This window comes from Echinococcus granulosus, assembly GCF_000524195.1.
Source record: "Echinococcus granulosus chromosome Unknown EG_S00002, whole genome shotgun sequence".
Taxonomy (NCBI): domain Eukaryota; kingdom Metazoa; phylum Platyhelminthes; class Cestoda; order Cyclophyllidea; family Taeniidae; genus Echinococcus; species Echinococcus granulosus.
In genome coordinates, this window is record NW_020170382.1 from 2949433 (window position 1) to 2975186 (window position 25754).

Sequence of the window (25754 nt, forward strand, 5' to 3'; positions counted from 1 at the left end):
CAAATTCTCCTTTAACAAAATTCCTTTTGCATACATGTATACATATGTATATACGCCCGGTAACTGTGTATTGCTTAAATCACTGCATTTTTACTGGTTTATCAGCCGTATTTGTTATTTCTGCTTTGAAAATTCCCGTTTTCGGAACTGTTTTGCACGCTCTGGATTTTAAAAGTCTAACCCTTATTTCATGATTTTCAACCACTGAGCACTTTTTTATTCCCACACTTTGTTTCATTCACATTTCAAGTACATGGTGCACAACGGATGCTTGATAAGGGGTTTTCTATAGCTCAGTTGCTCTAGTCTAGTAAAATTTCCTGCTTTTTACGAATTTTTGGGAGCAATTTATGAAGCGTCGTTTTATTACTTTTTTTGCTAGTGGAAGCGTTTGTCACTTTTTTAAATCTTTGAAACTGGATTGAGTAATGATATTAGGTTTTTGCCTACTTTTTTAAACTAAATTATCATTAGGCTAGGTTTAGCTCTTCTTCATGATTTCAGTGCAAAAATTTTTCATTTTAGAACACTGCTGGGACGCATCTCATACCTTGTGTTGTTTTGAGTTTGAAATTTTTCCAGTCTTAGTATTCACTTTTCATTGTCCTAGCTTTCTTGGAAGGAAATTCGACATTTAATTTGTTCGCAGCTGAACAACTTCCTCACCCAAGTTTTATGCCATGGGGTCTCTTACAATTGAAACTTATCGGCTTTTAGTCCTCTACTCTGCTTGAGGATCTTACGAATGGTCTAAGGTATGGCTCCAATATCTTTTCAATGCCTAAATTGATCCCTCTAATGATACGCAACGCTCTAGATTGTCTTACAATTATAATTTAGATGGGGGGAATAAGATAGTCAGCTGTTAGCCTCTGGCTTTGTTCCTATGCAATCTGGTAAGCCTACGATTAGTCTGCACTCTACCTCACGTACACGTGGTTTGTTTATGTTATGAAAGTGTCACTAAATTCATTTTTAATTGTTTTGATGGTGGTGCTGCCTTGGAGGTAATTTAGTTCTTTAAGCAGCCTTATTCATCTGTTATAGATAACCTAATTTTTCACTTCCACTCAATTCCTCCAAAAGTTCTTCAAATGGCAGTCCAGAACCATAAATCAGAAGTATGGCACATCTAAGTTGGATAGATGCTATTACTACTTTCACTCATAATGATTTAATTCTGAATAATCCCAAGAACACCGTTGCTTCTATGGCATTTTCACAAATTTCGCATCTGTGAATTACCATTCACTTCTGATGCACAGAATCGTCCGCAGTTTCATAAGCTCATAGGTTTCGCATTACTCCGTATACCAGCATTAGATTAATCTAGGTATTACCTTTTCATTCTTGATAGTATTCTGATTTTTGGTGTTAGCTTTCTCACTACACCCCAAAAAGATAGGTATAACCGGTATTGACTACTGACTTACCCAAAAAGGAACCCTCTCCTTAGCTATATCCACCTCGTCATCACTATCAAGACACCGTCTCCAAAATGTTTTCACTGCTAAAAGTTATGCGTCCGGTTCCTGGCCTCTGAATGACCTTTTTCATCATCCTCTCGTTTACAAGAGGGTGTTCACATTATTCACATCTACCTTCGTACCACGTCCACGTCAGAATCTTTCACGTAGCACAAATTTGCACGCTTAATTAAAAATCGCTTCTTACAACTCAAGGATCATAAATTATTTGTACAAAATCGTATTGTTTACATTAGCGATTTCCGTTTTAAGCCTCTCGAAACAAGCGTACGCGGCGAACGCGTCGATTTGCAATAAATTCATACTTTATCAAGTTAACTGTGGTATTAAGAAATTCTTTTTATGTCAAAAAGCATTTCCTAATCACGCTGATTGAATCATTTAGCTCTCATACCTAGTTCCATAAAGATCAAATTGTTAAAAGTGACGAATGTTTATTTAGGGGGTTTCTTTAAATTTTGATGTTATTTAGATGATATGAGCTCCAGTATTCGTTTAGAGACGTTTGATCAGTACTGGTTTTTCTGGATCTACTCCTGCTCGAAATCTGCCAGCGTCCCTGTTGCAGATGTGTGTTCATGTGTGCTGTGTGTGTACTTCGGTCCGGTTATGGAGCTTTATGAGGTCGCAGTATTCGCAGATGCTTTTGTGTTAGTCTCTCTTCAATTCATTTACATTGGTGAAGAATTGAAACCGCTATTTCATTTCTTTTATTTAAAGTTTTGATCTATCGACTGTAATGGTCAATTAAACACACTATTTGTAGTAGTTTTGGCCTTTATCGTCCATCTTCCTGTCCACCAATGAGATGTCTAAAATTTATGCAGATGGGATGTCTTTATTTTACCAGAAGTCATTGAAATGAATCCTTAGTTAAAATTTATTTTTCCACTTTACTTCATCCGTCGTCCTTCCATTCCTCGAGGTGGCATTAAACTGCTGTTGGACGCTAATGCCTTTAAGCAAGCACGGTAGCTTTGTTTCTCAGCTTTTATTAGCTATCACTTAAAACGCATTAGGGACAATATTATCCTTTTGGGGAAGGAGTAGCGCTTTTACCACGGCCACGCGTTTCAGCCCTATCCACACGAGCGTAATAGATTTAATCGTCAAGTGGGAATTTATTGTCAAGCTTTGGACAAATGAACTAAAAGTTCGAACATAAGATCCAAACACTGGCTTGAAGCCTTTTATTGTGTCAATAGGATTTCCCATCATTGTAGTTGATCCAGCTCCCATTCGCAACTATAGTCTTTCTAGTGCCTTGATCGAAGTATTTGCTCAAGTGGTTTAAAAGAGAAGGCGTATTTGAGAGAATTTATCAATACATCATCGTCCACTGTTGATTGGGAACTATATGCGGGGAGTTAGTGTGGGCACGATGTCAAATTTGGAACTATTTTGGATTCCATGTGCTAAGAAGGTATGTACTTCATACTTATGCAATTGATTTCGGTACAACTATCAAATTTTGCCGTAATAGATAGAAAGAAGCAAGGAAACGCGTGATGTCGGTGTGACGACATACCGGATAAATTTTTTTCTCCAATCTACGGCCTCCATTACTGACTGATGGGTGTGCACGTGCGTCTTCGTGCTTTGATAATATGACTTTGGTGTTTGATGGCTCTGTACTCTTGTGAGTCGTCACTGTCTCCACTTTTCGGGCTTTTGTACCAGGTGAAATGGTTTCTTCAATTTTAAAATAAGTTGCAACGAAAGTGCTTACCTTATGTGCTGTAAGATGCGAATTTAGACCTTTAGGGTTTTTTACTTCGTTGGCGTGACTACCACGCTTTGGTCCCGAGGTTTTACGTTTGATAGGCGCTTATCTCACTGGTTGAAAGTGGATTGTATTTGATATGTCATGTTACCTGAAGATGTCATCGCAAGAGTGGCGGGCAAACTACTCTAACTCCTCTTCTGGAATGCTTAAATGTCATTCCTCATTATTTTTTTCTTGGACATCCATTTGATCAGCAAATTCATCCCATTTCCACGTAGACTGGACGATATGGAAGCGTTGCTGGCCACAACGGAGAGCGAGCTGTACGCCAACGAGAGGCGCACGGTTGAGCGCGTGGCGCAGCTGCGGAAAACGTGTACGTTGAAACGCACTGTCTACCTAGATCCGAGAGAGTTGGTCACACCCCACGTGCTGTGCCTTGGACCGATGCCGGAGAATCCTCCAGCCCCGCCCACCCTGCTTCCAAAGTCGCAGTCGATCAATTTAATAGATCAGCTGAAGCCTGACGAGGCCCTCGCTTCTACTCCCTGTCTTACGCCCCTCCCCACCCGTACACCTCCGCGACCACCCCGACCGCCCCCGCGGTAGCGGCGACAGCACTGCTGCTTTCTTCGAATCGCTCTCACTTGCTGCCTGATCTTTTGTTTTGTCACTGGTACTCAATTATGATCGTCACTCGTTCCATCTTCCTCGTGTTGTTTTACTTAATAATTTGCTTTATCATTCTAAAGTCCAAGTAAGTGGTGGCAGCATTTAAAAGAGGGTGGCGATTTGAAACACCCAAGCATTGGTTTATGTTGTCGCTGATGATTATCATTTGCCTGTTTTAAAATTTACGACGTGGTTTATTAGCACTGGTTTCGCCATTTTGCTCACTTTAAGATCTGCAACTTTGACTAGAAGCCTTTGCTTAAGAGTTATGGCGGTAGCCACTCTCTTGGAAGCGCTTTGTTCAAAATCGAGCAGACGGATAGAGTATTTGGTGTCGACAGTGGAGGGCAATCTGTGCGGGCCATGTTTGTTCCTTCAGCGTTGCTTTTTTGTAGTGCAATCATTGATGTCGGCAGTTTACCAGTTCACTCATAGCTTAACCAGATGAAACGGACTTCATTCCATCGGTACTAAATTTTTCGATTTGGAAATTTTCGGGAGTGGACGTCGTATACTGACATCAATTACGGGAGGCCTGCTGACATAGTCACCTCGGAATTTATTATTGGTCAAAATTAAGGTTGTGTGGTGTGAGTTTCGTGGTCGCAACAATTGGCACAGTAGCTCGTTTTGGGTTAGGTGCTAGATGTCGGAATCGGACGGTTATCATTTTAACAGAAAGTATCAGTAGTAGTTGACCTCTAGTCCTCTCATACAGTTCACAATGTAACCATTAGTTAAGTCGGTTACGTTATCCTCACACACGGCTGGTACTCTCGATCTAAAAGAACTCGAGGTCCTTTGGTAACCTTAACGAAAAGTTAATCGAAGAAGTTGTCTTTAAAGTATCTCGCGAGTTTACTTTTACCTTCTGGGTCTTAAATGTAGCGATGTTGCAGCAAGTCCTGTTTTACAGAGAAGTTCTGCGTTAAAAGCCCCCAAACAGGCAGTTCACTACCGTTACTTCAACAGAGGATCTGTTAACAGCACAGCTCATAATATGATTTTGTTACATTGATTTCATTATTTTACCAAGGCTAACGCATTCAAGTAAGGGATTTTTAAGAAACAAATGGAGGTATATAAGCGATTTTTCTTCACTTATGAATAATGCAAAGCCGATTCAATCATCACCATGGAGAAAGGGTCCAAAATTGTGGTTAGGCAGGCCAGTCTTTGTGATTGAAACGGAGACAAGTTAGAGGATTTTGGATGAGAAAGCGGGTCTTGTGATATTCATTTTTCTTAATGGCTATTATCGACAACTTTTTATTTCTCCCTTACTCCGCCTGCTACTTATATTGCTTTCGTCTTCCCACCAATAGCCGTGCTTTTAACGGGGGAAGTTTCAATAGTCAAATGGAGGCTTTTGCTAATAGTAGTAACAAAGAGTTACACTTTTTATTGGGACCAGTCAGGATTTTATTATTATGAGTTCAAAATCGCAAGGGGGAGAACGGTAGCTGAGGTTTGGATAATATGACTGCTAGATGTGAAAATTGTGGGTTGACAGTTCACCACTCTCCTTACCAAAGAAAAATTTTTAAGCAGCATTTTTCTTATTGTTTGATTGCCCATTTAGCTGCTTATAAGGTTATTACTTTCATGGATTTCATCAATCGTCACGGGAAGCTATGGAAACAAAATACACTGGTGAGAGCTACGCTTTCACCGATGTTGATAATGAAAAGTGAATAGATGCAATCAGTTTCTTGTGGACTAGAAGTTAAACCCGATGGGTAATCCCTATTTCTTGGATAAAAATAGAGGTCAATGGGTATCACTAAATTACGCTCAAAGTTAGCAACCCAAAACCAATCAAGCAGAGTCGCAGCACTCTTATGGGCAGAAAATAATGTTAACGAAGGACCATTTGTGAAAAGGGTGGCACTATTTTGCTAATAGAAAGTTGCTGTGACTATATATTAAGTTAAAAAAGTAAAGCCGTCATAATTATCTGATATGGACTAATTTTATTGCTGACACAGATCGCAAACTTGCTAACTAACCGGTAATAACACCAGTCTGTTGCAGGAGTGGTAAAAGATGAGTTTGAAGTGCAGCTCCCTGCCACGAAGAAGCGGTTTTTTGGTCACAGCAGTACCAATAGTGCAGCCGAGCTAATAGTTAGATTTCACGCCTTGCGAGTAAAATGTGTGCGTTTAAAATTGTCAGGAAACAGACCAAACTCATTCGCAAGGGAGAACGGTAACAAGATGCTTTATATTAGGAGCAATCTGGTAGACGCAGATCCAACGGCTCAATATTTCCACGAGGGAACAAATGAGTTTCCTCACGGTGAATTTTACAACATCACCCTATCAGACGAATTTTGAGACCCTCCTTTGAATTGTTGAACAAATATACATGCAAATTGCAAATCGATGACGGAACGCCTACAATTTCAGAAAGCGATCCTGTTTCGACTCTCAAAATTTCCATCATCCTGTCTAATACCCGAACATTCTAGAAAGTCGCGCTCTTATTCATTCCCTCCTACTTTGCCTATACCACGGACAAATAGACTTTAGGGCGAAGGCCAATCCGATTCTGTAAAAAAGCGAGGCTGGGAATCACCAAGTCTACGACAGTCTCCCTTATTCAGTAGACTATCACGGTATCTACGCTCCGCATTGCCTTGCTTACTCATGCACATTGGCAAATAGATGACGCCCGTATCTGAAGCTCACGCTCATAAACACCAGTTTATAACACAAAATGAAAAGAAAAAATATGTGCATCGAACTAGGCAAGTGTTGCTTAAAACCACGGATGCAACTAGAAAATAGAATTTCCTCAAAAGCATGTAAATGGGAAAAGTAGCCTTCAATATCGTAAAACGTTAAAAACAACTTTATTAAAGGAAACAAACCAGTACGGGACAAGATGATGCGCTCGTCAATGTCAACTGACATTGATACATTCTTGGTTTTGAAACAGTAGTTAATTCCTGAATACTACGGAAAATCTTTTTGAAGTAACTACTTGGTTACTACTACTTCATTTAGGTGCAAGTTATATTTGGTAAAATTGGTCTCACTAGCCATAAGACAGGTCGACTTACCATTGTCTGGTTGGCGGAACACCGAATAGCGGTTTAGTTGTGGCCCTGGAGTTGTGGTAAGATTTCATGCACTATGAATGCACAGAGTCAAAGAACAGGAATTGAAGGCATGAACATGACATGATAGAATATGTTGGAATTATTCTTCACTATACCAATGCCCATTATTTCGCCTCAGTCGCATGAGAGATCACGCGCAGTTCCCCCAGCTAGCTTATTTTCAAGCAGAAAATAGTCTACACAATATAATCTTACATGTGCTACATTGCCATTTATTGGTATCGCGGGAAAATATCTGCATATTTGTAAGGGCATGGTAGATCGCGGGTGAATGAAAAAAAATCAGGAAATAATCCCATTTTACACTTGCTACTGATGTTGTTATTAGTAAAAACACTGCATCGCCAATGGATCACTCGAATGACCAAATATAGAGGGCACTTCTCTGTGGGGTGCAAATGTATGCTGATTAGGGACCAGACACCAAAATCTCCCATAATGGCCACAAATAGTCCCAAATCGCATGCACTTGTGTGAAGGCCCTTTTGCAACATTGAACTTGTGCCACGTTGGCCCGCTACCAGTAGCAATGATTTTACTTCCCACACGAGCGAAACATGTTAACCCGAGCATATGTGAAAGCGAAAGAACCGCAATAACCTTTTTACCTGCATCCACAGATGATTTGGCTTGAGAGCTTTGAAGCCACGTGGGCGAAGCGATTTATCCCCTCAATAAGTACAACGAACAAACTTCACCCTAATCCCTCCAACCTAACCTTTTAAAAGGGTTGTATGAGACTTGTTGCACTTCCTTAGAGCGTAAACCAATGTGACGCTCCTCTTTCTGATTAAGTGCAGACAACGGATTCAGCAACTATGAGGCATGAACTTTCGAGAATTTCAGTCTCTAAATGTCTACGCCAACTATTGCTTTTACTAGAAACTCGAAGAAAGCTGTTTCGGGCTGAGGTTAAAATGACAAGGACCACTAGAGAACCTCAATATTTACCAACTAGACAAAGGATTGTGCGAAATCCAGGTTGATCCGTGTATTTTCAATTTTGCTTTTTGAAACCCCGACATTTAAAGGGTCTAAAAAAGTACGATGACGTACAGTATCTCATTTCGAACACAAAGAATCCGAATGTTCGGCTGGTGAGCGTTTACATTTCTAACGAACATAAGCCTATACCTGAACATAAATGGGTTTCCCAATTCTGCAGCCGCATTTTAGAAAAGAAGGTCGCTCCAAAGCAGGAAAAATCTCTGGTAGCAACATGTGGCAAAATGGTCGCGCGAGATAAACTTTGTGGCAAAAAACCCAACCCACATCAACCAATAAAGCGGGAGAACAAAACAGGTGTAACTACTGGCGACTCCAGGAGGTGCATTCGTTAGGAAATGGAGAAAGAAAAAGAAGAGAAGCCAGGCAAGATGAGGAGAGGAAGCAACACACACGAAGAAATAAAGAAGGGAGAAGTGAGAGAAGGAAGCAAGAATCAACTGAGTGAGATGGCGGAGCCGCTGTCTATCATACCATGTTAAATTTACAAACGCACACCCATGGACCCACTCTTTCACCCAAACAGGCGGATAGTGTGGGGCCGGTCTAAATGCGTCTCTGGTGGCAACAGAGTAGATAGGTAGAGCCACATGCGCGCCTCACCTCTCGTTAGACTTTTCGAGTATCCCACTCATTCGGGCTCGCCATCGTTGACTCTGCTTCATCACTTCACGCGCCACCTGACGACGGTCAATACGGATCTGTAGGATCTATGGCAGAAAAAGATTCAATATTAGGGCATGCTAAGAAATATTCTTCAATGCATTTTGTTCCTTTCAATAGTTAAAATTTTATTGAGTAATCCACTTAACTCCACGGGTCTTTCAGTCCCCTACGACTTGGCTTGCATACTGATTGAATGGATTCATTAGACAAAATCTGGACTACTGGGCATCTAGCTCCTCTATATGCTGGTATTAAACCTGCTTCCTGATTGTTTTCTTATAACTCCTAAAGAGACGACTCAGGTGTGCCAATTTACGCCGGACCCACAACGATTATGTCAAATTATTAACAAAAAATGCCCGAAATATGGCAATCATGATTTTGAAACGTGGACTAAATACAAAAATTGACAGAGTTTCCCGATAGCCTCGAGCACAGCCCCATCAAAAAATAAAGTCCAGGACACCAGTTTCGACTTAAAGAGCTCGACTTTGACGTCTGAAAGTGAGAACGGCGCAAAGACCGAGGACGGTGGCATATCTCAATCATGCATTATGATATGATTTAGACTCCAATCATAACCGACTTTGCGAAGCAGTGGTTAAAGTATGCGAGGGTTCCTCTGCTTCAAACGTAATAGGGAACGAAAGAATCACATTGAAACTTAGGAGCTCAACGAAATAAAACTTGGGGAATCCTGCAGATCTTATGAAACTATTAAACTTACTCCAGAGATTGGTGATAGGCGATAATGATTTTCTAAAACACCGGAACTACAGGATGCACTGTCACGATCAAAAGTTACCACTATTATCATTGCTAATAATTTGGTGCAATACTTGACCGATGAGAAGTTAAAATAACTGTGGTCACCCCAGCAGATTTGGAGAGCAAAGTAGAGCAATTTTATGCTCTATTAGGGCACTCACATCATGGATCAACTCCTCGGGGTTGTCCAGCTGAGAGGGGACGGTCTGCACTTGAAGAAGAATCTCGTCGATCCCGCTGCAGGATTTGCGGAAGGTGGAACTGTTGAAACATCGATAGAGTAATAGCAGGCCCACCTTGAAGATTATTATTTTGCCTAAAGAGGACACAAAAGGAGGGAAATAACTTTGAATGCACCATCAAACATCGATTTGCATTTGCCTTCAATTTAAATGGGGAAGTTTTCGACGAAGTTTCCACTAGTTAAAATTTGGACAAATTTAAAAAATGAAAAAGTGCAAGTCGGAGAGATAACGTTCAAGCAACAATTCAGCGACGACGACTTACTAATGCGAATAGAGTTTCGACAGTTTATTCATCTATCATTACCTGAACATTCAGTCTAGCGTACTACGAGCTCCACATTGATCGTGTGCATTTTCGAACATAGTGTCTGTACTTCTGGCCTTGACATACCATCACAACATTTATCGATAGAGTACTACATCTTTTAGCTTCGTCAGAGGCACCTCCGGCGCTGAAGTTTGAAGAAAAAGCTACGGCGTATAATGAAACCAACTATGTCCATGCGATTAACAATTTCAGACATGTCAAAAAGTGAAAACGAGATACTTTACGGACACCCTTTTAAATTTTAAAAGGTGTCTGGCCCTTTCGATGGACAGATAAAGCAAAACACCGGTGCTTAATCAAGTATATAGTTTGGATTCTTTCCGACGATACTTCTAAAGTAAGGTATTCTGATGGTCACGAATGTCGCATAATTTGCAAACAGCTGCCTAATTAATGGATACTAGAAGATCGACTTCCCAAAAATCGACAAGTCGGTAATACGAAAATTCACAATACCAACTTTGAGTTTTTTAAAAGGGGGTCACTGGGTGGGAGGGGCTGAGGCAGCCGAACAGTTCTATGAATATGCACAACTTTAAAAGGACTATTATGTCATAACTCGGGCAGAGTTCAGGAACCACGGGAATTCGATCGTATTGGAATTAAAACATGTATCTATTAAGCAAAATGTTTATGAATGCTAGATACTGAAACGTCCCAACCCAAAGTCTTGACATTAACCTGTGAATACCCAACGTACTAACTAACCTACTAACCGTGACTTAGGGGAAAAAGCAAATCAGTAGCGGAAAGGTTATACGAAGAAAAGGCCTGACGATCGGTCGACTTCCCCACTGTGTTAAAAAAAAATGACGACTTCTTTCGAATGAAGTTCAGTGAGAAGATAAAAATACAATATTCCGGTAAATAGACTAGTTCACCTTCACAGAAGAACATGTCGAGGACCCGAAGAGCAGATGCCCATGGAAGTGTACGAGTGTAGACGCACATGAACCACTCCACCACCAGCATAATCGGTTCGGCCCCATGCTTCATCTGGACACGTAAGGTTGGTAATGATAGGGAGCATTAATGACCATTGACAAAGAGACAGTAGGGTCAAGAGTCGCAGTGATAAATGATCTATTGAATAGTAGATTGCGACCATTTGTTGTCTACTGAATAGCAATTAATCAAAAAAGTGAAAACGAGACGAAATTTGTTAGTATATTCAAAATTGTAAAGTGATTGTAAAAATTCTCCGCTTAGCAAACGAAATTTGATAGACGGCCAAAATTAAAGTTGGAAAGAACCCAAATAAATCAACTACTCGACAATAGCCTGTGAGGGGGATTTGTAGGATAAGTATTTCAGATTTCAAATATTTCAGAATGTACGAAGATAAAGTCGCACAGATTATGGAACTCCTTAAGGGTACTCACTTGACTATAGTAGAATAATTGGACTTACCAGGAATTTGTGAATTTGCGGAAAGAGGCGTTTGAGAAGACCGTATAAAATCTGGCCATCAATCTGAACGAGTTCCTGCACAAGAATATAATCAATTTGATTCATAAGATACAATTTAATCCAATAGACAATTCGAAAACCCGACGTCGGTGAATTCAACGACGTCCTGATGCAAAAAGTTAGCCCAAATTAATAGGACACCATAAAACATGAGTTAACGCAGATTTTGCATAACTAATAAATTAACAACACAAGTACCCTCAATTAGAAGGGGAAACCATCCACAAAAATGCAGTAAGTAGAGCGAACTGGAAAGGCTGAAATTTCTTATCCTGAATAGAAATTTAGCCACGTTCAGAAGCTTGAATAACGTTCTAACAGAGTGATTGAGTGTCTTTATTAGCACAATCTATCATTTAAAAAAACGACAGCTGCAACGAGCTTGAGGTACCCAAAGGATTCTAGCTTCATTCTAGAACCCGTGAATTCTGAGAGCTTCATTCGACCATAGGCAAAAAACTTACAGCAAACACTTTGAGGGTAAAACTCCGGTTATTTTTAACACAGGCACAATCACTTCCTCTACTACCAAGTAATACCCATTTAAATTGAAATGCAGGAGTAAATAATGATAGACACAAAGTAAAGCTTACAAATTCCACGAGCTCAAGAGACTTTACCACTAAGGTGACCTTGCAATCAAACCGCACATTTCGCGCTAAGCACCAGCTTGCATAGTGACTTTTGCATTATCACCCGCCATGCTTTTGAATGGTGAGTCGTAGAGACCTGCAAAAGTTTCAATTTTAAGAAAATTACCAGACCCTCGTCGTAGTAGGAGACAAGATAGCGTTCACAGATTTCCGTGAAGGTCCAGAAAGCCTCCACCTCAGGCATAAACATGAGCAGAACTGCTGCCAGCGGTGCCTGACCCTGACAGTAACCTTTGTTGGGATGCCGAATAGTGTAGGCCTTCAAAATGGAGAAGAGGCTTTCACGTCTACAAGGGAGATCAGTGGCTCATGCAAATAATGCGAGCATCCCATCAAAAAAACACACTAGGAATTCAAGCGTTTCCTGAAGCGTATTTAATCCTTCCCCTTTCAGAAACTTTAATGTTTCACCAAAATAGCCGAATCAAGAATAATCATAATTGATTCAATTATCTGACAGAGCATACATGCCTGCATTGAGTTCAGATTTGGAAGATTGCCTGACGGTCGTATCCATCTGATTATTAATAATCATGAATATTTTGAATGTTTAAATGTATCTCCTTGGCACTAGCATTATGAAAACAGTAGAACCTATCAGTGTAGTGATTATAGGAATGAATTTAGCATCCTTTATGACCAATGATGATTAAAACCTAGCTAATCAGCTGTTTTGGGCTGATACAACCCGTGACTCTGCAAATGGTTAGAATACACTTAGTAGCAACAGGTGTGAACTCTGAGATGCTGTCACTTGGAGACCTTCCCAATGAAGAGCAGGAAATTAGAAAACACATGATCTCGATTAATGCTAGGCGATACTAATGAGTAGATTCAAGACAGAAGTGGAGTAAATTTACTTATTCAAAAGCAAGGGAAGTTTAATTGCAAGAAACGAACTCCTTATTAAGAACCCCCGAACACAAATACAGACATGCCAATCTAGAATGCGACCTTCACTAAGCCTCCATTCTTTTGAATTATTGGAGCCAAATCTCATAAATCTAAGTCCTCAGAATGACTTGGAGTTAAAGTTGTCACAAGCGCAGAAGCGATAAAGTTGGTTAGTAATGGGGAAGAAGAGCCTCATTAGTTGAACATATTCAAAATAAATAAGCAAGAGATTAATGATGCCCGAAAATCTACTCCTATTGTCAGTTTTAAGATAGCTTAAGCAGATAAAAAATCCTGTTACATATAGTTTAAGACCAACTATACGCCTTATTCAGAAACATTGAAACTTACATGCTATGATTTAGCTAGATTGATCGTGTGTCATCTTTCGCCTACAGTTGACAATAGAAACTAAGATGAAGGAACCACCGGAACAGGTAAACTAATGAAGTCACCTCCCCCAAACAAACGAAAATAAAAACGCGGAATCAAAAAATGCACGTGATACGCATTTGAAATGGCATTTTTCAGCCATACGATATAGGCAAACGAGCATCGCACTGTTGCATATGCAGTAAAATGGGGATGATGAAGCTTGAAGTAGATATGCAACGCCATACCAAATCATTAATTCTTACTATATTATTTATGATAGTACAACGGGGATCTAACGGTCGATTATTCAAAAGTTGGCATTACCAAGCCAAGATTTAATCGCTTGGTTCAGAGAAAATACTCCACCAAAGAATAGCATCAAGTACTCCAAGTTGTGTAAGCATCTCCTTGGATAAGTTTTGGAAGCTCTATAAGAAAAGCATGTAAACATTTTTACGTAAAATGCATAAAACTGACACGATCTTTCTCAAAAGACGCCTATCAATAACAATGGTAATAGTGTTTCACTAAATCAGGAGAACTCACATAAAACAAGTTTAATTTTTGCCATTTCATGTCTGTAAAGGGATTTCATTCCAATCAGTAAATAAAAAACTAGGGACGAATACCGAAAAATGCCAAAAACAACTGATAGATAAAAGCTAAGAGATCTAAAAGTAGCTTTCGGTTTTTTTATATTCAGCAGCATAATAACATTGAAAACTGTTCCCAAAATAATTGTTCCAGCCTCAGAAATTGCTAAGTAACACCGCTCATGGATTATGAGGTCCAAGGCAAAAGTGCTCGTCCTCTTGCGAAAAAAAAATCTTCGAAAGTTGGATAAATTACACATCTGATAATCACGGAAATGCGACCACTTTCGCCCAACAATATTCGTTGAGAAGGTGAACAGTATAGTCGCAGCAGCTTGGAGCACTCTAAACTGAAGGTGAATACGCAGTTCACTCATTGCCAATGCGAAGAAAGACTTTAGAAAGTAGAAAAGGAGGATGATCCATTAAACGACAAAATTGTGGAGAAGTACAGAATAGAAAGCATTTAGCAGTGGAGAAACCAGCCACGGATGACAACAATGGCTGGCACAAAGAGACATTCTCACGTAGTAATGTGCGAATAAAAGTGACTAGCAAAATCCTCAACTCGGGAGGCCGGCGATCCGAAGAGAATGCTTCCGGTACGAAAGGTTTCCATTTTTGTGAAAAAACCTACAATTTCATACGGTAAAATGCCTTAAAATGCCACATTCATTCCCAGATTTATTCCAGATTTATTGAAAAGTAGAGTAAGGAGTAAGCAAATATCGATTTGTTTGTGAAACTAGGAAGAGAAGTATTTTTCAAACACATCACCAAGATTAAGGTACATTTAACATTGATTTGTAAGCTACAATTACGTAAATATCTACTAATTCAATCATAAAATTGATAAAGACCTCCTGTGAAAAATAATATTTCAAATGGACTTTAATAGAAGGGAGAAAAGGCATAGTTACGCATAAAACTGTTGTGATTAAGTTTGGATTTCCGTCCCCTGACTAATAACCATCGTTCACATTCTACTGGTAGTTCTTATCATGGTAAATAGTTTACTTGGCTAATTTCTAGCCTACTTCTACGGGAATCGTCCCTTATCCCCTAAATCTATAGTTATTGCTGTCTGCAAAATGCCTCTTTAATAATATATTAGCAAGTTGCGTTGGTACTTCTATGGATTCCAATGATCGAATTAGCTGCCAAGTTAAATAAAATATTACAACACAAAATGTGCTTGACTGCACTTCATGTAAAAACCATAGCAGCCGGTGAATGTGGAGAGGAAACTGAAATAAATCGTCTTGCGACATAACTTTCTGAACTAACTGTTCTCTGCAAAATAGTGAAAATTTGTGGACACCTGGTGGGCCTTTATCTGGGAACAGAGTTTAAATGGGGTGTTGGTAAAGTTTTTTCCCAAACGCTAACTGCAACACATTGTTCCAACCCTTACTCGATATCAGCCTATGATAGCATGATGAAAGAAAGTAATTAAGTCTTGATTAAAGGCTGCAGTTGATTGGCCTAAAGATTGTACCCAGGAGTCCAACCCTATATTATCCTAGCCAGTTCGGTATGTCGTAGGTGGAGATGCCTCTCACTCACTGGATAAATAGCCAATAATTGAGTAACATGGCAATAATTCTTCATTCGTTCACTTTGAAATCTGCCAAATAAACATATGAAGCTGAACCGCCATGGTTAGTAATAAAAACACTTTACCCCACTTTTTTGACACATGGTGCTTCTGCTGCGTTAGTAAGGAAACGGTAAAAAGCACAAAAATTTCCATTTTGAAAACCTAAGCGCCACCTTGAAACGTTTCAAATTCGACAAGGGAAAACAATTTTAACTTTACAAATAAACTAGTAGTAAATACCTCCAATACCCGAGTGCAATGGAAGCCTACTGTCCAACTGATGGATGACCTGAAAATATGGCCTGAAGACTAGATCCTCTTAAATCCACCTCAAACTGATTCTTGAATCACCAATCTTTTAAATGTAGCATTCAATTTTTCAGTAGAACCAAGGTCTCAAAACCAAAAAAACTCAGCAAATACAATGTTGGAGAGCAAAATTCAACGAATAGAAACATGTGGTTCAAATGAACGAAAAAAATCCCTCAATGCTTGAATATGACATAAGGCATTAATTTAAAAATGAACTATTCGACTCAAATCAACAATTATGCCTGGTAATTAAAACCTCTTTAATTTTGTCCCCCAGTAAAACCAAAAAAAGGCTGGTCTCATCGCCGCCTAAAAATTGATATACTTCAAGTGGATTATTTATTACTCAGGTATAATTGAGGACACTAATCTTTTAAGGGACCATTGACCTCCCTAACGATTTAAAAATTACGCCTATTGACCGACCTCTGCTTATTCCACCTCCCCTCACACATAGTGACATCATTTCCACGACTGAAGCGAAAAGCAACTCACCCGCAACTATTTTTGGAGCAGAAGAGTTCATGGAAGGGGAATTGGCGATGAATGTCCTTGCGTATCTGGTCGCATGTCGCCGGATCGCCTTCCCGGGCTGCATAAGAGGCGTAGAGCACGTAAGGATCGGGTGGGGAGGAGGAAGCTGGTGCTACCAGAGTCGCCTCACGCTCCTTTGCGGCAGCAGCGGAGGAGGCTCCGAGGATGTGCTGATCACGTAGCATGAGGAGGGAGAGGGGTGGGGAGGAGCTGTCACCAGTATTGTCCGCGTCCACGTCGATGCCGTCGGAGGAGCGGTTTGTGGAGGAGAGGGTGGAGAATCGTGAAGAGATGGGGGAGGCCTCACCACCGCACCCGTCATCGAGGAAAAGACGGCTGTGCAGCGCCAAGGCGGGCGAGTTGAGAGAGGAGTCGGCTGCACCTGAAGCCTATGGTTGAGACGGAACTATCTCATCAACGCATTCATCACTCTTTTACTCTTCCCATGATAGATTCAGCGACATATGGATTGCTTAAATGCAGCTACGCTGACCACTCGAGTAAACGTTCGTTAATAAACAGTGAGCATCTGAATAGTGTTTAAAAAGAAGCTTTCAAGGGACTGAGAAAGTTCCTACTTCTTAAACTACGAGGGCATTTCAAACTAGAACTTTTAACCTAATAGGTGTAAAAAGGGACGCTGCCATGGCGGTGATGCAGATATCAGCACGCGACAACGGTGGCCTGTCAATTGTAGTCTGCGCGAATGTTGTGAGTCGCTCCAGACAGAAGACGACAGTAGTAATGCGTGCATGGAGCAGCATGTGATACATTCACTCGATAATGGTGTAAACCCCATCGATATTTACAAGAGACTTTAAGCATCTTACGACGATAAGGCGCTCAATTGGGGCAAGACATTTAAGCGGTCGGAGGTTTATCGATGGCGAATCTCAGCCTAAATCACCCATTTCCTTAACCAGTCACAAAACTACACAAGGGACGAGTCTTTCTGCAGAGGTGGTGAGAAAGATTATTTACGAATGTTTGCAATTTCTACAGGCTAGCGCGCACTGGACACCAAGAAAGCTTTCACTCTTGATTGACACGATAAACCTTAGTGACTAATCATCTAATCTTTCCATTTATTAAGTAAGCACTGGAATAAGTAAGCGAATATAGCAAAGGACCATTTCAGGAGGTAAAAGTATTTTATATACGCGAAAATTTATTCTTGTTGTAATCCTAGAGGTTCCGGCCTGACGTGAACGCCCCTCGTAACTAATTCGGGAATTTGTAGTACGGTTCCCGGCTTAGAGTCAGTAGAAGTGGGAACAGATGATACACAATTTACGCAGTGTGGATTAAGTTGGAAATGCAAAAAACAAAAAGCACTTCTTTGCAATCCAACAATTGAGCAGATTCAAAAACCATTAGCTTATGCGATACAGATGGAGATTCAGATCCTGGAAGTTAGGGCATTGGCCGAAATGGAAGATTCGTGAAAATGGAAAAGGCGTATTGGATCAAATTAAAAAAATTCGAACCAAAACCCTCAAGACAATGGGGGAAACACCTAAATATTTCTTTTTACAAGACAATTTCGAGCAAAATTTCCTATCAAATCGAGAATGCTTGCACAGAGCAAAGAGTACGAAGTGAAAAAATTCGCTCCCGACCAGCAACAAATTTCGTCACGCAAAATCACGCACCCGCAAACTCTCAGCCGAGCTCTCAGCGACTGAAAAGAAGTTACTCGAGTTGGTGAGAGAGTAGGCGTCCATTGAGACGCCTGTAGAGGTAGTGGTGGTGGTGCTATCACTGGGTTTTGGACCGCCACCCCTCCCTCCACCCCCACCCTCGTCCCCACCACCAGCCTCACCGCCGTTATTGTTGCTAATGGCGATACCAAGGTAGGCGGCGGAGGGCAGGGCGGCACTGTAGGTGCGCGAACGCTCCCCACTCCCTTCGGGACTGACGAGCGCTTCACCACGCTGGAAAAAGTTCGACGCATCCGTCTCCTCCGTGTCCATCAGCTGGAGGACCGATGCCTCATTGCCAGTGTCAGCAGAGGCGACGGAGTCAACGGCAACTGTAGAGACAGTAGCGGTGATGGAGTTGAGGCGAAAGAGGGAGCTAAACTTGCGGAAAGACTTGAACTGGTTGGACGCCTTATGACGCGAAAAGTTGGTGCGGCGGACCGAGGGACTAGATGGAGCGTTGGGGACAGCAGAATGAGGTATTAACGGTGGTAAACTCCGTGGCGGCACCGCTTGTCTAAAGTTCAGGAGGAGGTGTAAAAACGTCCCTACTAGTCTTTGAATAGTTTTTTTGCCATATTAAATTAATCGAAGTTGCTATAGCTTCTCACTCTAAATACCCCTATTAACCCTCAGTCAACTTGAAAGCCACGGTGAAACCGTAAGAATTAAAAAATTGCAGTTTTTACACCTAAAATCGAATAAAGTGAACGTTTATTGCTGCTAAGATTGTCTCTCGATTCCCATCTCATCTCACTGAGGAAAGTATGTCACTTGTCTTCACCACTTAAAACCAAAACAAAAATTACACTAGACAATCCAAAAGTAAATTCAGTGAGAGCCTTTTCCTTCGAAAAATCGAATAAGACTTTACAGTGGATTCCTTATATACAAAAAAACAATACGCACCTAGACGCACCCTCCAGTCTTGACAGGCTTACTCAAGGTGTTGTCCGATGAGTAGTCAGTCCAGTCTCTTGCTGCCTAACAAAAGAGCGACCTCTGGCTTTCCCTATTCAATTGCTCACACACGGCAAGAGCTGGAGGAAATCGCACTGCTGATATCACCGGTCAGGAAACGCCTCTTTGCAGTTTAGGTCAAAAAATCCGAAAACATGTAATGACTCGTGATTAATGTCAATGCGTTTCGATGGACAATTTAGTAAAGGCGACATTGAAGAATTATTTTCAATTGCAGGAAATCCGGAGTGATATGTCGGAAAACTAATTAACAACCTAGTTTCTTGAAGGAAGACGCGGAGCTTCACCCTTTCTTTTAAAAGTAAACCCAATAAATTAATTTAAGGTAGATTCTTGAACCATCTGCATATTAGACGGAGTTCAAAACAAGAGTTCATTGATTTCACGGATTAGGAGCTTGCAAAATTATTGTGAGTGATCGAGTTGGCAGGATATCTCTGAGAAGCTCAATGCACTAAGAACGTGTCGAACGGATGAATCGACCTTTACCACATTACTTAGTGCTGCATGACGCTTCAAGAGGACCAATGATTACACTCCTCTACCGATTTCCGATATAGCATTTGACAAGTATTAGAAAGCAAGCGATCGGATAGGGGAAAAACCGTTCGCCAGTTCAAGTATTTATTTCAGAAGAAAATTCGATTGACACGAAACTAACTAAAAATTGAATTAAAAGTTGCTCTCTGAAACAAAGATGCCATAATAGAGTTGCAGGAAATTAATTTGTTAGGCGGGATGTGGCGATTCCCGTTATAAATAAGGCATCTTTCATGCTTTCTTAAAGTGGATGAGAAGACCGAAATTGTCACTTGACGTAATTTTACCGATGTAGAGTGGACAAGACTTGTAACTGTGGAATTTGGGCGTTGCAGAGGCAAAAAAAGACACATTCATTCCATTAACATCTGTTAAAGAACCAATTTTACAGTCTTGGTAACGACGATTGCCAAAGACCATGACATGAACTGGAGGAAGATAAAAAGCCCAAGAAATCGCAAAAATTGAGTGGACAGTAAAATCAAAATTAATCCATTATTGCGGTGTTTAGTAATTCCAATTGGTGCATGACGAGTCGGACACTTGACGATATAAAAAAAAACCGCTGCAAAAATCATAATATTTTCTTTCCAAAATTTTGTATTAAGTAGTTTTCTTAAAAATCACCTAGCAGAAAAGCCTAGGAGTAAGTGAGGAAAATAATTATCTAGCGAAATTGTAAAATTAACGAAAGATTATTGAGAAAAGTTTTCGTGTTGATTAACAGAGTTCCCCACGAACCTTCATTCTGTTAAAATTCCAACAGAAAAAAACCGATGGATGAAGCGGAAGGAAAGTGGTGCACAGAAAGTGCTAGCAAAAAAAGCAAATTAAAAACAGGTCATTTACTTCAAATACTTAAGGATGTTAAACTCAAGACAAACAACGATATTATCAAAGTTGACCATATCTTCCTTTTACATATTCAATCCACTAAATTGGCAGTGTCTACCCAATTGATGACACAGAAGTCGTGTCTCGTTTGTACGATGATACAGAGCTGGCCAGGTAAAGATAATGTGCGATTTTGGGATTAAACACAAACGCACAGCGCTTCGTGTGTGCACAGGCTAGTGCACGCATGTATGCCTGAGGTGATATAAACACCACTTTACCGCAAATTCCGGCGTACAGGAATCAAAACGCAAGTTTAGAAAAAAACTCATTAAGTTCATATTCGGGTGAACAGTGGAAAGGAGGTAACAGTAATATTATAACGGCGCAAAGACGTTCATAGTAGAACACTGAAGAAATAATCAGAGTAGTGATTTCATGATTGGGAATAAGCCACTCACAGAGAGGCATTTAAGGGAGACTGCTTTTTAATGGGAAACGAGATGCCAAGATATACGCAAAATTATTGCTCAAGAAAACGTTCCACATTACAGAAAGATGAGTAAACGCTCTTGAAAACGCAAAGTTGGGATAGCCAACAAGACCAAACCTCCGAAGCCCTCGCAGAGATTTGGTACAGTAACTTTAAAATGACTGAAAGTTTGAAAAATTCGATCATTTAATGATGATAAAACAAGTTTAATCCGGTGTGTCTATTAGTATTGCCAACTGGGAGACAATATTGACAGTTGACATCGAGCCGCACTGACTGCTAGAGACCTGTAATCATGGCCTGGAATAAACTGTGATGACAAGACAAACATGCGAAAACTTTTACCAAGACGTATTCAACAAGCTGACTCAAACCTGGGGACTCCATCCGAAGATCCCTGTCTCAGAAAGCACATAAAAGTCTTAATATGGCTATATAGATTGAGAAACGCAATGAACTCTACCGCCTCCAAGGTTAGATCAATCCACATTAAGATAATCCAGCGAATGAAGCTATTTGCTGAGCGTCTGAGTAGGTATAAAGTGATAGCCATAAACACAACGACAAAATAGAAAACCCACATAATGTTAATTGACTCAAATACCCGTGCCAAATGCAACGGAACTGAAATCGTACAATCTACGCATAGGAAATACATCATTCGAACTAACTACCTTACAGTTTCTATATGCATTTCAATCAGTTAATTAACTTTAGACAATTTAAAACAACAGATAATACAACGAAGCAGTGAGAAAATACGGGTTTAAAATATCAAAAGGTAGTAGCTAGCATAACGAAGACAAGATCGGGGGACGGCATGCATTGGCTTGAGTACTTCCTTCCCAGTTAGGGTGGTTCCTGATAGGAATCTTTAAGAACCCGACAAAGAAATAACTTTTCACCTAACCTACTGTCGGCAACTCACCGAAATTCTTGACCAACTCCTGCATAGCCAAAATTCTTCCTTCTGAACCAGATAAGTGAAACGACAAAAAATCCGTATGCTTTAAAATGAAAATAATTGGCTCGACAGGAACGATGTGCATATTCACGAATTTTATACGAGGTATTATGGTCAACCAATCACTTACAAAATTATGACTTTAGGTGGTGGGGGAGGCAGTAAGTTTTGAGATAGGCTTTAAAAATGTACCATCCATATCTAGACGCCCTTTCTATAACAAAAAGCGCACAAAATGACGCCTCTCGAAAGCATTCAAATCGATATCTCCAGGTTCCTGCAGGTAAAATAGCAAAGCACCAAATAAGTGACAAAAACAGGATAAAATAAAAAATAGGACGAAACAAAAAGGGAGAAGGAGGTATCACAAGAAGTGCATATGTCACTCATATCACCAATTAAGAATACCGAATAAAAATTAAAGTGCAGGAGTTAACAAAGGCAGAAGGTGATGAGGCACAAGTGCAACGGTGTTAAAAACATCTTAGATGAAATATTATGGAACTTATTTGAATGAGAATCGGTAAGGAAAGGAGTTGTGATCTACACGTTGGTACCACCTTCCCAAGACTCGCTTTCAAATCGGTCCAAAAGCCTCATATATCTGGTTTACCCATCCCTTGCCTGAAAGCATGATCTGGACACCTTTCAGGTATCTCCAGTAGGCACGTCAGATACACATTTACTCACCAAAATCCGGTTACTGCTGAAAACGTCGTTGTCAATAAATCCAATATAGCGAACCCTGCACTCGTTCAACAGCTAATCAAAAACCCCCTCCAGAGTTGAAATATTGAAAATAAAACAGCTGCTTAAAATGGAAGAGCTTTAGGGTGAAACTGCATACGTTTAACAACAGATTTAGCTACAATGGTCAACAGTCTGTAGAATATGACTATTAACGTGGTGTAATGGGCTCCAGTCCATGTTTTTAGCCTTCTAACCGCTTCATACGCCAACAATAAATCTTTTACAGTGGTATGCTCTTACGCATTCAGAGAAGACTCAAAATACTACCGTTTAATTACAAATGAAGGAGCGAAACCAGTTGAAAGTAGGCAACATTATTCTATTCAGCTTATGGGCGTCGCAGACAGGCCACACTCACAAACGTAAACACAAAGGAAGCCCACCAGGCTGCTAAATGTTTATGCATAGAACTTTCCCTTTCCACGCACGGAAAAATAGATAGGTGAGGCTCTTCCGATACCAAAGCAACTTAAACCTTTCAGAGTAAACAGAAAAACAAGTAAATGCGCGAAAAATTCAAATAGATTAGACACACCTTTGTAACCGCTTCGTCGTTAGGGGTGCAGCAATATGCAGTTAGATTGTGACTCACCGATGGTAAAGAAATTCGGGGATATAGAAGAGCCTACAATGTGAGCCAGTACATGTGCGCATATCCCTTGTCTAATGTGACTGTGACTGACATGGCTGACGCATATATAGTAACAACCAAATGGGTGAGTGGACTTACGAGGCCTCAAGAACCCGGCTCCTACCGGTGCTGGGCGAATTGGTGACCACAGTAGGGAGGCTACGAGAACCGCTGAGACGAGAAGAACTGCCAAAGAACCTGCGCAGTGGGGACACAGCTCGATCCTGCAGTTCAATGGGTTCGGCGATGTAGGCTTTGGTCTGTTCGAACTTGGTGGTTGCGCTACCCACCAGACGTTGCCAGGCCTCACCACGCATGGAATCCGGAATGCCCTTGCGACAACGCTCTCGCAATTTTTTTATCCCCGTAGTAGACCAGTAGTCCCAGTTACGACACATATCCAGCCATTTCATCTCGCGTGAACGCAACACATCGATAGGAGGAAGAAATTCTCTGGAGAAGAGGAGAGTGAATAGTCAACGTGAGAAAGTAAAAATTACTTGGTGGGATCAGTGTACTGCTGGCCCCCACTAAACCCATATCGATCGACGACGATGGGAGAGGAGACTTCGGATTCTTCAAAATCTGTGCCCTCGGACTCCATATCTTCGCTCTCTGCCAAAACTGGCACCCGAGCCATGACGTCCAGGTGATCGAAACTCTCGTTCATAGCTAAAGTGAACAACCAAATTGAATCAACAATCGAGTTTGCGTAGGCTCAGCGCAACAAAACTAACGGTAATCTTTAATAAGTTTTTCAGGACAGCATGTGTACCTAGAGACTAAAACGCGATGTCAAAAACAAAATAGGTCAAAAAGCTTAAATAACAAAATAATGCAAAAATTGCAATAATAAACAGCCCATAAGTAGATAACGAGAAATGGCATATCTACTTTAAGTGAGGCAAATTAAGGGGTTCAGCGGAACCATGAAGTTGTGGCATAAAGACCCAACAAAAGCATAGTAGCAAAAAATTACCAGTATGATAAGCTCACACAAAAATATAGACAAAAATGCAAAAGATGGGGGAAAAAAGAGTCATTAAGGAAAACTTTGGGGGGGGGGGAATAATTACACCTGAAAGGAAAAATAAGACAACCTAGCACTGGAAATCATGCAACAAAGAACGATAGTACAGATACCAATGATTCTAACTAGTCGATGTGTTCCTCAAGCTGAAAAGTCCACACATTTTTACAAAAACGATACAAGCATCCAGATGCCACAAACCATTTCAATACACGAGCAAAGCTCATGGCTTAGTAAAACAAACTGGTAAAAAATTATTTAATACAACAAGCAACGGTTTTGTAAGTTTGTTTGTTATGTACATGCTTACTACTAAGAAATAAATATCAAGGCATGAAGATTATGAAACGTTTACCTTCAAGCATTCATTTATTATAACATTTTTGAAACAAAACATAACCTACTAAGCAAAAGTATGATTAGAGTATTTTGAGTGTGTCCTGAGATTTCAATCAATCAAATTAGAAAACATATGCCACTGTCGTACAGTGCGTTTTTCGAAAAATTCTTTGAGCACATAAAAGCAATCATTGGCAACAATCGTTGACACATTTCACAGCAAAATCCATTAAAATCTTACGGTGGTATAGCGTCTTCAGTCTTTTCCTTTACACTAAATTGGTCGTAATATTAGGACAGCAAATGTTTTATCAGTACCTGGCAGAAGTAAAGTGGAGCCTTAAGTATTCTTAATACCACAATGAAGATTTAACCAAATTATCAGAGTATTTTAACAATTTTAATCAAAGTACCCACATAGTATGAGTCACACAGATTGTGCGTTTTGCATATACCTTTCTTACCTCTATGATATAGAGATCTAAGACTGCCAAACTTGGAATTATTCTAGTCTGATTCGATCTGCATCATGAGCGGCAAATTGCACGATAATAGCGGCGTAGTACAACAAGAGTATGGAAATTTGGCATCGTGACAATTACCACAACCGTCATGCGCCAAATGAAAGTCAGGTTTTCCGTAGTCATGTCGCTGCTTTGCACTCAATTTTTTGGAGTTCTTGGCTGCTGTGATTCGTTCTGAGTTCCGCCTTCTGCAGCAGCTGTAAAACTTGCAACAGGTCAGGAAGAGCTCTATGTCTTCGGCGAGCAGAGTCATCATCGAAGTATAGAACTTGCCGGATGGAAATGCCCATATATTTGAGAATAATCCTTCTCGTTAATCTAAGTGCAAGACTTCGGCTAAGTCTAAACCAAATAAGGTTGGCTTTAGAACACGACTTTAGGATAGACGTGCAAGATTGCCACGGGATAGGGAGTGGGCACCATTGAATTGGGAATTCGCACATACCACATTTCAATTTTGCAGAGTTGCAAAGCTTAAAGAAATTTATAGTGCTTTAAATGATACGGACAGAGTTT

At 40.4% G+C, this 25754-nt stretch overlaps 2 protein-coding genes across 2 annotated transcripts in view; one reads left to right on the plus strand and one right to left on the minus strand. All coding sequences in view use genetic code 11, as the record gives it.

Annotated features, from left to right (window-relative positions):
• EGR_00651 (Rab5 GDP/GTP exchange factor) overlaps positions 1 to 3822 on the plus strand; it is a gene marked incomplete at both ends in the record, with an annotated part of 6995 nt that extends 3173 nt beyond the window's left edge. The window contains one exon of the mRNA XM_024489900.1: positions 3492 to 3822. Within this exon, the coding sequence (XP_024355897.1) occupies positions 3492 to 3822 (331 nt within the window). The remainder of the gene's footprint in view (positions 1 to 3491) is intronic.
• A 4791-nt stretch (positions 3823 to 8613) lies between these two features.
• EGR_00652 (TBC1 domain-containing protein) lies at positions 8614 to 25491 on the minus strand (the record flags this gene model as incomplete). Its single annotated transcript, XM_024489901.1, has 11 exons — positions 8614 to 8724; positions 9610 to 9764; positions 10903 to 11017; positions 11432 to 11506; positions 12251 to 12431; positions 16414 to 16841; positions 18105 to 18669; positions 23307 to 23339; positions 23445 to 23798; positions 23846 to 24017; positions 25317 to 25491. 11 exons carry the CDS (start codon positions 25489 to 25491, stop codon positions 8614 to 8616), a joined length of 2364 nt encoding a protein of 787 aa, XP_024355898.1.
• Positions 25492 to 25754: the final 263 nt, after the last annotated feature.